Consider the following 12,941-nt stretch of genomic DNA (forward strand, 5'->3'; position numbering starts at 1 on the left):
ATGTTCTGACCATTTGGCTTCTGAAAGTACACACTGAAAGTGGGATAATCAGAGAGAAAGACTGCAAACAGGGAAAAGGATTTCAGAGCAATCCTTGAAGTTGTTTATGAATTCTGGGCTTACGTTTGAGCTGCATATACACTGATCTGATTCAAATTACTGCACCCAAAATGCTGTGAGCAGAATCAGCATACATGCCTTCATGCTCAGCTTATAGTGTGATTATTAAGTGGAACACATACAAGGCAGATTCGAATGGCACTGAAAAGGTTTGGACGTTCAACCAACATTAGATACAAATTGATGGAAAGTAGATGAAACTTGCAGCTTAGAACTAAGCAGGGCAACTTCGAAAAAAAAAGCATCAAAAAGTTTCAATAGGATTTAAATAAGACTCAGAAGTTCTGTTTTTTTTTTTTTGAACTTTTTAAAAAAAATTCCCTTTACATTCTGATCACTGATAAAGACTGAGCTGCACATCTACACACACACTTGTGTGTGTATGGATTTACTTATTTCCTGTGCTTTCTTGAATGCAGTTATCCTTCTTGGGTTGGAGTTTTCCTCATTGTAGTATTTTATGTAGGGCTGGATTTGAGGATAGATATTGTTTAAATTTGAATTTGTCTTGAAATATCTTATTTTCTCCATCTATTGTTTTTAGAGGTTGCAGGATATCTGTCCAGGCCCTTCTAGCTTTTAGAGTCTCTCTTAAGAAGCCCAGTGTAATTCTGATAGGTCTGCCTTTGTATGTTACCTGGCCTTTTCCCCTTACTGCTTTTAATATTCTTGTTCTGTAGATTTTGTGTTTTGATTACTATGTCCCAGGAGGATTTTTTTTCAAGTCCAGTCCAATTAGTTCTCTATACCTTCTCTGTTCATAGGTATCTCTTTCTTTAGGTTAGGAAAGTTTTTTTTCCTATAATTTTGTTGAAAATATTTTCTGGTCTTTGGAGTTGGGATACTTCACCTTCTTCCATTCCTGTTATTATTTGATTAGGTTTTTTAATGGTATTCCAGATGTCCTTGATGTTTTATGTCAGGAATTTTTTAGATTTAACATTATCTTTGACTGATATATCAACTTATTCTATTGTATTTTGTACACCTGAAATTCTCTCTTCCATGTTCTGAATTCTGGTGTTCCTGCTCTCTTCTGTAGGTTTTTCATCTCCAGGGTTCCTTCAGTTTGTGTTTTCTTTATTGCTTCTGTTTCTACTTTCAGATCTTGAGCAGTTTTATTTATTTCCTTCACCAGTTTGGTTGTATTTTTCTGTAGTTCTTTAAGAGATTTACTCATTACCTCTTTAAAGGCTTCTGTCATCTTTATAAGGTTGGATTTAAGCTCATTTTCTTATGCTCCAGTTGTGTTAGGCTATCCAGGGTTTGCTGTAGTAGGGTAGCTATGCTCTGAAGGTGTCATACTGCCCTGGGTTTTGTTAATTGTGTTCTTTTGAGGACCTTTAGCCATCTGGATACCTTTAGTCCTTGGATATTCCTGTTGTAGTAGGTATTAGAAAAGTGGGGCGGCTAAGCCCAATGATCCTGATGTGGCAAGCCTCTTACAGATATCCTTGGGGTGTATGGTTCCAGATCAGCAGGTCTGATAAAGGTGGGCTAGAGGTGGTGGGAGAATGAGGGGATCCAGTGGGGACAGCAGGCTACTCAGGGCAGCTGAAAGTGCCCTGGAGGACTCAGTGGACAGGTAAGATAGGTATGGGAAAGGAGTCTAACCCGTATGCTTCTGGATCTGGCAGGTCTGATCCAGAAGTTCTATTTTTATTATTTTTACTTATGTGTAATTTCTTGTCTGTAAGTGCACCATGTGTATGAAGGTGCCAGAGGAGGCCAGAAGAGGGCATTGAATTTCCTTGAATTGGACTTAAGGGTGGTTGTGAGTCTTTTGCTGCTAGTACTGGGAACCAAACGCAGGCCTTCTGCAAGACAGCACATATTCTTAACCCTGAGCCATTTTTCTAGGCCCAACTCTGAAATTCTTGGAACAACATTTAAAATGTCTGGGATATCATCTAAAGTTATTCAGATAATGAAGAATCCAAAGTTTTACAAGAAAAGGCTAAACGTTGTTTATGCTAATATCAGCACAACACTGACATTGGAATTAATTCACAAAGGCTTTAATACAGGCTGTTCTTGAAATTCTCTTCTAAGCATTATAGGCACTCTAAGTAAATGGATAAGTAGAAGTGTTCAGCAAAGGTATTGAATATATGAATAATCAAATGGAAAATTTGAAATTCAAGAGGTGTATGTTGATAGCCCATATTGGGCTGAACTTTTCAGTGAAGAAGCTGATTTTGAGTTACTCATGCTTCCTATAAGTTGCTGCCCACCTATGCTTTTATCAGTAATCCCAATAGACCCACTAGTCCATAGATTGGTTTCAGAGGAATCATTACTTTGGTCTGTTGTTTGTATTCTATGTGGGCTTAATATCTGCTTGTTCACATCTCCCTGGGAACAATCACACAACAGAATTACCATCTGAACAGAGACCTTCAAAGCCAAAAGTAAGTTGAGGAGAAGCAGTTCCATGCTCCTTGCAATGGATGATAGGGTATGCAACCAAAGTCAAACCATCTGAGAATGTAGTATCATTGGCTGGCCACCATCTTCTGCTTGGTTTTGGTTGGCATGCCAATTTACACATGGGATCTAGAACTTTAGTTACTGTGGAGGTGTTCTCTAAACCTCTAATAGACTTACAGCTATGTGACAGTCTCTGAAAGGAGCTCAGAAAGGACATGATCATGAGCAGGATGTAGCTTCATGTGCATGACTTTACTGTGGGTGGTAAGACATGCAAGTAAGGCTCAGCCAGTTTCCCAGAAGGAGGGTTTCTTCCTATGTGAGGAATTACAGTGGGGGAAAGACATTCAGATACTCTCAACCACATTAACCTCTGGTTTGTTGGGGAAAGGAAGACAAAGGGGGAGTTGGATTAGAGCAGTGGTTCTCAACCTTCCTAATGCTGTGACCCCTTAATACAGTTCTTTATGTTGTGGTGAACATAAATTTATTTTTGTTTCTACTTCATAATTATAATTTGTTACTGTTATGAATCATAATACAAATATCTATGTTTTGTGATGGTCTTAGGTGGCCCCTGTGAAAGGGTCATTTAACCCCCAAAGGGTAGTGACCCATAGGATGGGATAGAGTTATTGGTATGCTTTTTTTTTTTTTTTTTTTTTTTTTTTTTTTTTACATTTGGTGTGATACAAGTAAAAGAGTTTAAATTGTGTCTATGCTAAGTAACATTTCCTGGAATGCAAAAATTTGTAACCTGTAACCTGTGGAAAGAATTGGGCAGTGAATAGGAATAAAATTAGATAGAAGTCATGGAAGATGCCTCTGATGTCTGATCTTTAATAGAGAGGGCAGGAACATCTGTGATTCAGCATGAGAATAGAGACTTTCAAAATGGCCAAGTATTAGAAACTATGTTAACTATGGAACACTCAACATGTGAGCTGCTTAAATTAGGAACAACATTTACTATTTTATTATTAGTATTGGCATTAGTATTATTAGTATTAATTATCATTAGAATTAATTATCATTAATTTATCAGGTTTTTTTTTTTTTTTTTTTTTTTTTGGCATGGTTTCTTCTTGTAGCCATGGCTGTCCTGGAACTCACGCTATAGATCAGGCTGGCCTCAGAGATCTGCCTGCATCTGCCTTCTGAGTGTTGTGATTTAAGATGTGTGTTACTAGGCTCAACAAAGAACAACTTTTAATCTCCCAGCCTGGCTTGTGATGCTATGAGACATGGGGAGTAGATTTGATTATTCTGAGTACAGTGAAATTGGAGATACTGGGCAGTGTAACTGCCCATTTCTCCTTAAGACAAAGACTGAGACAAACTGAGAAAATCAGGTCTTGATGGTCTGGCTTGCAGGAGTAAGTAGTGGCATTTGTCTATTTCTAGTTAAGACTCCCATGGAGATCAATGACTAGAATTCAGTGGAGAAAAAACATGTATATTACCAAGAGACTGGAGCATGTGAGAAACTGTGTTTGATGTCCAGTGAGTTCATCTGGGGAACACTTTGTGTACAGGAGAGCTAAGAGGTTGATTTGGTAGGGACCTCAAACCTAGCATAGGGCTTTAGTGACTTTGTCAAACTCCATGGTGAGATGTAATATTTGTGAATTTGGAGAGGCTTTGGTAGATCTAACTCATTTAGACAAGCATGTAAATTGATTTCCAAAGTTATAAAACAATCAAGAAGGGATGATTAAAGGCAGAAGATGGGTCACTTGAAGGTAAGTATGGCAAGGTTTGTGTCCAGCAAGCATTTCTAAGGAAAAAATGGACAGAAAACCAAATGTTATGCCAGTGAGGTTCCACAAGGCTTTAAGATCTGAGCAACAGTTCACAGAAGACATATATGATAAAACAGCACAGGTCAAAAAGATTAAGCTTGATCAAGAGCTGAAGAATTGGGTTTGAGTATGTGGCAATCTATATTTCTCCCTTACAGTAAAGTATGTTACGGGTGGAGACTGTTCACCCAGCCTAGACCCTTTCAAGTGTGACCAGTGGTAAGGCAAGGGTCCATGTGGATCCAGAGTCTGTCAGGACTGGGGAGCCACTTCTAATTGCCAGCTTGGCATGCTAAAACCTGACCATGATCCCACCAGGCCTAAGGCAGTCTGAGCATCTAAGCTGTCCTCCTGTCGCAAGACCATCTGTGGAAGGGAAATATGTAATAGTTCTGTAATAGCAGCAGCACTCTAGGATGAGAAGGCTACATGGTTTATAAAAAAGGACTGTGGGTTATGGATGGCTAGATGGAGTAGTATATTTTACTTATGGCAGCTGTAACAAGCATTGCTATTTTATGAAACCACTGTAACAAGTAATGATATCTTTTTGTTATATTGGACTTAATCTGAACACTAGCTTCTTTCCTTTAACTCCTCCTAGGTCCTCCCACCCACCCTACTCCATGTCCTTTCTTTCTCTCTTTAGAAAACAAATATGCAAATCAACCAAAACAAACCATAATAACAAAAAGAGAAAAAATAACATTAGAAAGACACACACACACACACACACACACACAGACACTCACTCCATAAAAACACAAAATCAGAAACCATACTATACAAGTAGACTAGTAAGATAAAACTTTTCCAAACAAAGCAATATGAACCTAAAAAGCCTATATATATATATATATATATATATATATATATATATATATATATATGTAATCATTGAGTTTATTTTTTTCTTGGTCACTATGCTAGACCTACCCATAAGTGTGGTTAATTTACCCATTAAGTGTGGTTAATATACCATTGGAGAGAACTAATTTTTTCCTTTGCAAACAGATGTAAATTGTATATAGCTTAGGATTGATAGCTTGGGTTGATTTCCCCCCTCAGCACTGGTACCCTGTTGGATTTGAACCTGTGCAGGCTCTGTGGGTTCATATGGGCATCAGTCCTATGGTATCTGGAGGACAGTTTCCTTGGAGTCATCCATTCCCTCTGGCTCTTATAATGTTTCTACCTCCTCTTCAGCATAGTTCCCAGAGTCCTGAAAGAAGGGATTTTATGATGACATACCACTGAAGACTGAGTATTCCAAAATCTCTCACTTTTTGAACATTGTTTATTTGTGGGTTATCCTGATATTTAAAAAAAGATCAATAAATTTACTATTTTTCCTATATAAAATTTTTTAATTTTTTTATTTTTTATGTTTTCCTTTTATTGAAGATTAATTTTTTTCTCACATAATATATCCTGATTACAGTTTCCCCTCGCTGCCCCCCTCCCAGCCCTTCTACAACTCCCATTCTGTCTGGATCCACCCTCTTTCTGTCCTTCATTAGAAAACAAACAGGGTTCTATGAGATAATAATAAAATATGATATAATAATATAAAACAAAACCAAACACATTGAAATTTTATAGAACAAATAAACAGAAAGAAAAGAGCCCAAGAGAAGGAACAAGAAATAGAGATACACTCATTTACACACTCAGTGATCTCATAGAAATACTAAACTGGAAGCCATAATATATAAGCAGAGGACCTATAGGATAAGAAGAGCAAAGAATGATATATAAGAAATGTAAAAAAAAAAAAAAAAAAAAAAGATAAATTTAGCCTGGAAGAGCCCTGACACAACATTCTGAGACAAGGAACCCTCAAAGATGCCACTAAGTTTGTTTTCTGTTGGTCATCTCCTGCTAAGCATGTACCCAACCCTTAAGAGTAGTTTATTTCCCCAGGGAGACATTTTTCTAATGTTTCTTTTATTTATTTCTTTAGTCAAGACCATGAGGCATTTGAAATAGATGACAGTAGACCCTCAGAGATCACCCTATTCTTTTTAAAAGTTTATTTATATAATTATAGTCTTTGATTTTTCTGATAGATTTTGAAAAGTATCTAGATGAACAGTAAAACAGTTTGTACAAAGACATCATTGAGGGCAGAAAATACTCTCAAGAACCAGAGGATGAATGAAAATCCCAATGCCAGAGGCAACTTACTACTCTATTAATTATTGGCAAGAGACACCTAAGGCTCAACAAATGACAAAGTTTATTACTACCACTATTGGTTACATGCTAAAACCAGGGGCAAGTCCATGTTGTTGATGATACTACATGTTTTTGCTGCAGGACATAGAAAGATCAGATTGAAACAAAGCTGGAATATTTCACCTACTTTCTGGCTTTCTTTAGTACCAAGAAGCACTATATAGGATGCTAAGGGAGAATTGTTATCAGTAATCCTGTTCAGCTAGCAACCCTGTGTAGTACCGTCATGATGTGCCTACTTCTGCAACAATGATCAAACATATGGTCTAATATGTTGCTTTCTGATTGGAAGGAAAAGCCAAAAGCCCATGTTTGGAAAAGTCACTGCTATTATTTGATTATTAAAAAAATGGTGTGGTATATCTGTCAAATAACTCTCCCCCCCAACCCAACATTTATACTTAGGTTCATAGATTACTATAACTAGCAATAGTCCTGTATTTTGTGAGACAGCTATATTTTATTTCCTTCCAGACTCATAGAGAATTGTAGAAGACAGAGCAGAAAGAATCCAAGAGCTAGAAGAAGGGATGGAATTTTAAGTTACAGTTTTCTTCACATTGAAACATTACCTCCTGGAGGGAAGAGGGAAACTTTTAAGACTCTGGAATTGAACAAATCATACAAGGCACAGAAAGTGACTAAAACAAGACTCAAGAAACTAATGAAAGATTTAAGATTTATAGGCCCTTCCTTTATGCCATATCAATAGTAGCCATTGCTGAGGTTAAGAGACTCTAACCAAATGAGCTGCCTGCATATCATCTAGGGAGTCCTGGGAACATAGCTCTCCTATGTTGTTAGCTTTTTTTTTTTTTTTTTTTTTTTTTTTTTTTTTTTTTGTAGGCTTTTCAGCAATGCAAAGGCCATTGAGTCATCCAAGGTCTTACAGTAACTATTTATCTATACACTTCTATAAGTAACTTCAGTGAGGCTACTAGTTCATAAACTAGACTTCTGTGGACTGATTTCTTTGATGTATTGTGGGTGACTTATCCAAGGTGAATAGGCCCTCAAATCATTGTTTGTCTATGTTTCATGTAGTGTTGGCTTTTCCAGCTATAAATCTAAGATCCTATGCAAGTTATACCTACCAGACAATAGTGGCAAGTTTGTTGATGGCATAACCAGCCACACTGATGGTTGAAGTCAGAGCCTGCTTTATAGGAGGGAACTCATTCCTGGTACTATAAACTTGGATAAAACTAGTTACTAGGGAACTTGTAGACTCACAGGAGAACTATTTTGATTTGTTTTGGTTGCCAAACCACCACCTTCTAGATATTTATGTTTATAGCCATAGGTCAGTCTTGGACAGAGAAGCTTTTGATTACATGGAGTAGTAATTAATGCAGAGACTCCGTCTTTTCAAAGTGCTGAGAGGGATTGTGGATGCTTAGCCAAAGATGGGGCATCTATATTACTCCTCCCACAAAGCTTAGGGAACAGTATAGAAGACGGAGAGAAAAGAATGTAAGTGCCAGAGAATGGAAAAGGGTGTGGGGGGAAAGCTGTCTTCTGGACATGCCATGGCTATCAAACTCATGAGTCCACAGCAGCTGTGCCTAAGGTTGCTTAAGACCTGCACAAAATCGGGAAGAGGCTCTCCAGGCCCCATCCCTAGCTGAGGAGTTACTGTTAGTTTACAGCCACTGGAAAGCAGAGGGTTACTCTTCTTTGAAGTGTGGCCACTGGAAGGGTTGTCCATTCCTCTTTGGATGATCCCACACCTGGAGGTATAATAGTCACACTAATTAGACTCAGTGGGTTATAAGAAAAGTAGAGTTTGGAAATAAACAGCAGACAGGGTTGAAGGGGAGATTGGAGGGAGGCGACAGTGAGAGGATATATTAAAATGCATTGTATAGATCTGTAATATTTTCAATGAATACTAAAATGTAAAAACAAATTGTTGGTGATGAGCAGATTAAAAGTAATTTATTCACTGCTGATAGGAATGTAAATTAGTCAAGCCATAGATTTTTTTCTCTAAGCATCACACATTTGTTCTGCCCATTCTTTATTTCTTACAAAATAGTGACTTCTTGTGTTATCTCATGACTGACTTTCTTTTAAGATATCTTAATGACATTATTTATTTAAAAAGATAATTTATGGTTCAATTCTATGCTCTTCCCAGGAAACTCAAGTGTCAAGGATAATGAGCCTGGCAAGGCAAAGTACGAGAAGGGTCCAAAGTATAAAACTAAAGCAGAGGTGTCATAACCAAAGCTGATGTGGGCTTTCAGGCCATTGGCTGATGTTTGAAAGACAAAGAAAAAATCCAATAAGTCAAATGTAGAGGTCACAGGGCATCCAAGACCCCCAGAAACACAGTCACCTTTGTTTATTTATTTATTTTTAATGTAGCTGGCAGTTGTATGCTTTATATGCAGCCCGACTTGCACATTTGGCCAGTTCCTTAGAGGAAGAACATGCTTGTTCTTGAAAACCTACTCTTTAGAAGGAGGTTTGTGACTAGGTCAGGTTTTGTGACCAATTCTGGGATCAGGTGCAGTGACTGGGAGGTTTCTAGAAAGAACACCGTATGCAGTGTTACTTTTCAAAATCCTGCAGAGTGTTACTGCTTTCAGAGAGAGTAGGTGGCAGATAGCAAAGGAATTGTGCTGCTGTGGTGGTCTCTTGACCCTGGGGAATCTTCTCTACTTCTCTCTGTTTTGTGAGATGATTAGTGGATTGATTTTATTTAAACCAAGGAAATAAGTGAAACAATTAAGTGTTTATCTCAAAAGCAAACACATTCATGAAGGAAGTTATGCTTTCTGTAGGGCACCTGGCTTGCCCCCAGCCCATAAATGCTCCTTCTGACTTTCCAACAAAACTGCCAAACTTTGTCTCCACACATACTTTCAAGATGTCTTTTCCCTTCCAAATCCACTTGGTACTTTCATTATGGTCTTGTTAAAACTACAGGATGTCCAATGGGGTTTGCAAGATGGATTTTTCCTTTAGCAAGGAGCAGCCAAAGAGGAAGTGCATGACAGCATTTCTAGTCAGTGTTCCTTCAGGGAGACACACTAAAGAAAAATAGTGACACTCCTTCAGGAAGAAGATATTTTAATTTGATGTTGTTTGAACAGCTAGAATTTGGACAAATACATGAGCTTTCCCTTTATGTTAGCACCTTATACAATATCCTGAATGGGACTCCTGGGATAGATAATATCATTTTATTAACATGTGGAACAACTTGCTCTGTGCCCCTAAAATATACGTTGACTGTAGGTTTTACATACATGAATATAGGCACTCTCGTATAATTGACAAGAGCAATTCACCAATATGACTCCCTAAGGTGCTGCTTCCATCCCCTTGTAGAAAGGTATGGAGACAAGGAAAAAGTGGGGAAGCAGATCCTGACTCCTGTAGTAAACCAGGACTTAAGAACAAGTACATTTAGAACTTGTGAAGTATACGCTATTTTTTTCCCTTTTAGATCTTGAATTTGCCTGAATTGATTGATGATTGCAAGTATAGAACGAACCATCTTCGGGTACAGAATAGAAAAGAGCTTGTGAAAATCCTGTCAGCACGGTAAGCTTCAACCTGACACCTAAACGAATCATCTGGTTCCCCCTGTCAGAGACTTTGCATTCCCCCTTCCTCTTTGATATCAGTTTGTAACTCTCTTCCATATACCAAACTGATTAATGAAAGGACATCTTAAAATTGTTGTTATTAAACAACATTTGAAAATATTTAAATATTCTATTAAATACCAACTTCTAATAATGGTGTAAACAAAGCTACAGTAAGTTCACTTAGGTTGTTTCTCTGTGGTGTGTAACTGTTTGGATTTAGCATATCATAAATTGTTAGCTGTTGCGTTGAGTTGTATACTACTGCCTTTAGCTCTGGGAGGTGACTGTGCTCTGGAGCTTCCAACCAACTTTCCTTTTGCTTTACTCCAGGAAGTGGGCAGAGCTACCAGTCCCCACGGGGCTTCCCTTGAATCCTCAGACAAAAGACAAACATACACACACACACACACACACACACACACACACACACACACACACAAGGTTTGTTCCTTTACAGCTTTGCCTTCTTGACACAATTGCTGGGCGCAGATACCTCCCACCTTACCAATTTATTATCTCTGTCTCTCTACCTGCCCTAAGCTTCAGGGGCTAGTCCCACCTAGCCCCTGTCAAACATACCTAGCCACCTGCCTGTAGTAGTGGCCATAGGCCCCAGCTTCCCCCAAGACTTCACATTGTTGCTGTATTCTTTTTCCAAAGCATGGCAAAAACTCCTCTCTCCTTCCTTGTGTCTGCCTTTCCCTCCTGGAACATGGAAGACCGCCTGTACCTTCTGCTCAGTAATTGGCCCCAGGCTGTCTTTACTGACAAATCAAGAACTAATTGGGCAACAGGAAGTTAGTATCAGAACTGCCCTCTTCAGTTAGCAACAAGCACAACAGGAATTTAACATTACTTGTATTTTCACTGTGTTGAATTAGCCCTTAATTAGGTCCTATTGTTCCCATTTTACAGATAAGGAAACCAAATATGTGGAGATGAAACTAAGAGTTGATTAGATTTTCTGAGTCATTGGTGTGAATGAGTTGCTGTGATGGGAAATGCCAGAATAAGTAAGGAGTCATAAAAGATTCATATTAATTGAGTGTTTGGTTTCTAAATTTCCAATTATGTCAGGTTACACTTTTGGAAGACATAACAATTTTTTAACTTTGTGTAAAAAAAAAAGTAATAGTTCCCACTCTTTCATATCAGTTTCAATTTGTTTGCTTCTAAATCTCTGTTTATAGAAGGTTTTGTGACTCCAAATTCCCACAGGTGTTGTCATTCAGTGGTAAAGATTTGCTTTTGTCACGCCAGTGACTTAGGGCTCTGTTCAAATGCCTATGTGGTTTCATGTAATATGAATTGAAGTTTTTAGAAAGAAGTCCTGCTAACAAAACTTGTATTATTGTTGTCTTGCATTTTGAGATCTCTCCATGAAATTCTTGCTTTTCCTTTACCCATGTGTGCCTGTCTGCATTCTAAACACTTCTCTACACTGTATCTCCTCCATGTGTCAAATGTTGTTCTGTCAGTGGAGGCTCTGTGTGGGGAGCCAATGCACACAGAGTATGGGAATGAGAATTAGGTGCCCCCTTTCTGATCACTAAATATAATTCTATTCTACTGCAAGCCTCATAGCCCTCAATGATTAACCTTTCTCCACAGGAGAATTACCCATTCATTTCTACTTTTTGCCTCTTTGTCTCTAAAGCATTTTTAGGTCATTTAATTCATTGATAGGACTTTTCCTTTCACACCATGGTTACTAAGTCTCAATAATAGGCACTTGTAAGAAACTCATCAAAAGCTCTTTGATAGACTAAATAAATCATCTCCATGCTGTGAGAAGAGTAAGTCCCAAGAAAGATATAAACCCAGGCAGATGCAAGTATCATCTTAAGGCACTAGCACCTGGACATACAAAATTAGGGTTTCTTGTGCCTTAAAACTTTGATAAATTCAGTTGTAGAATTGTACTGTATAATGACTTCCATCAGACTCTGTAATAGATAAATTTAAAGAAATTCCCTTTTGAGGTAAGCAAACATTCTCTCTCTCTCTCTCTCTCTCTCTCTCTCTCTCTCTCTCTCTCTTTATCTCCTTCTCTCTCTCTCTCTCTCTCTCTCTCTCACACACACACACACACACACACACACACAGAGAGAGAGAGAGAGAGAGAGAGAGAGAGAGAGAGAGATTTAAACATTTTTGAACTCATAGATTCATTATTTTTCTATTTAGATTCAAGAAAGAATAAAGAACCTAGTGATGGTCACAGAAAGAAACTTTGGGAATTCTTCACTTACGGTGCTCTTTTTGTTGTTGTTATCTTAAGATTTTTATGATTTTTAATATTCCCAATACTTTCTCACCCAGGGTATGTCAAATAGAGGGGAGGAGGAAAGGTTAGCCTGTCTGTTCATTCCTACCTACAAACACACCCTCTGTCTCTCTGAACGAGCACTACCAGTGAGGTAGTACTATTTAGTTTAGCTTTCAGAAGTCTTCACCAATGTCCTGAGGTTTGTCAATCTCATCTATTTTCCAATATTTCCAATATTTCCAGTATTGTGAAAATTTACTGGTTTTCCACAAATTACAGGACTAAGTCCAGTTGATTTAGTTTGAAATCTAGGGTTTATCATAGTCTGATATTATGGAAATTTCCTGTCTGTTAAGTATCTAACTCATTTCAGTTGAAGGCCCCTACTCTGGACACACACACATCTTATGTGTTCTGTCTTCTTTCCCAGACTTAGCAGGTCCTGAACCAGTTGTAGCTGCATGGCCATTCTACATTGTT

At 38.0% G+C, this 12,941-nt stretch overlaps 1 protein-coding gene across 3 annotated transcripts in view; it reads left to right on the forward strand.

Moving 5' to 3' along the window:
• Positions 1 to 12,941, forward strand: part of Sugct (succinyl-CoA:glutarate-CoA transferase) — a 719,395-nt gene that overhangs the window by 310,441 nt on the left and 396,013 nt on the right. For all 3 annotated transcript variants that reach the window (XM_076939338.1, XM_076939339.1, XM_034510479.2), the window contains one exon: positions 10,048 to 10,145. In XM_076939338.1, the coding sequence (XP_076795453.1) occupies positions 10,048 to 10,145 (98 nt within the window). The remainder of the gene's footprint in view (positions 1 to 10,047; positions 10,146 to 12,941) is intronic.

Source organism: Arvicanthis niloticus, chromosome 8 (genome assembly GCF_011762505.2).
Source record: "Arvicanthis niloticus isolate mArvNil1 chromosome 8, mArvNil1.pat.X, whole genome shotgun sequence".
Lineage (NCBI taxonomy): Eukaryota > Metazoa > Chordata > Mammalia > Rodentia > Muridae > Arvicanthis > Arvicanthis niloticus.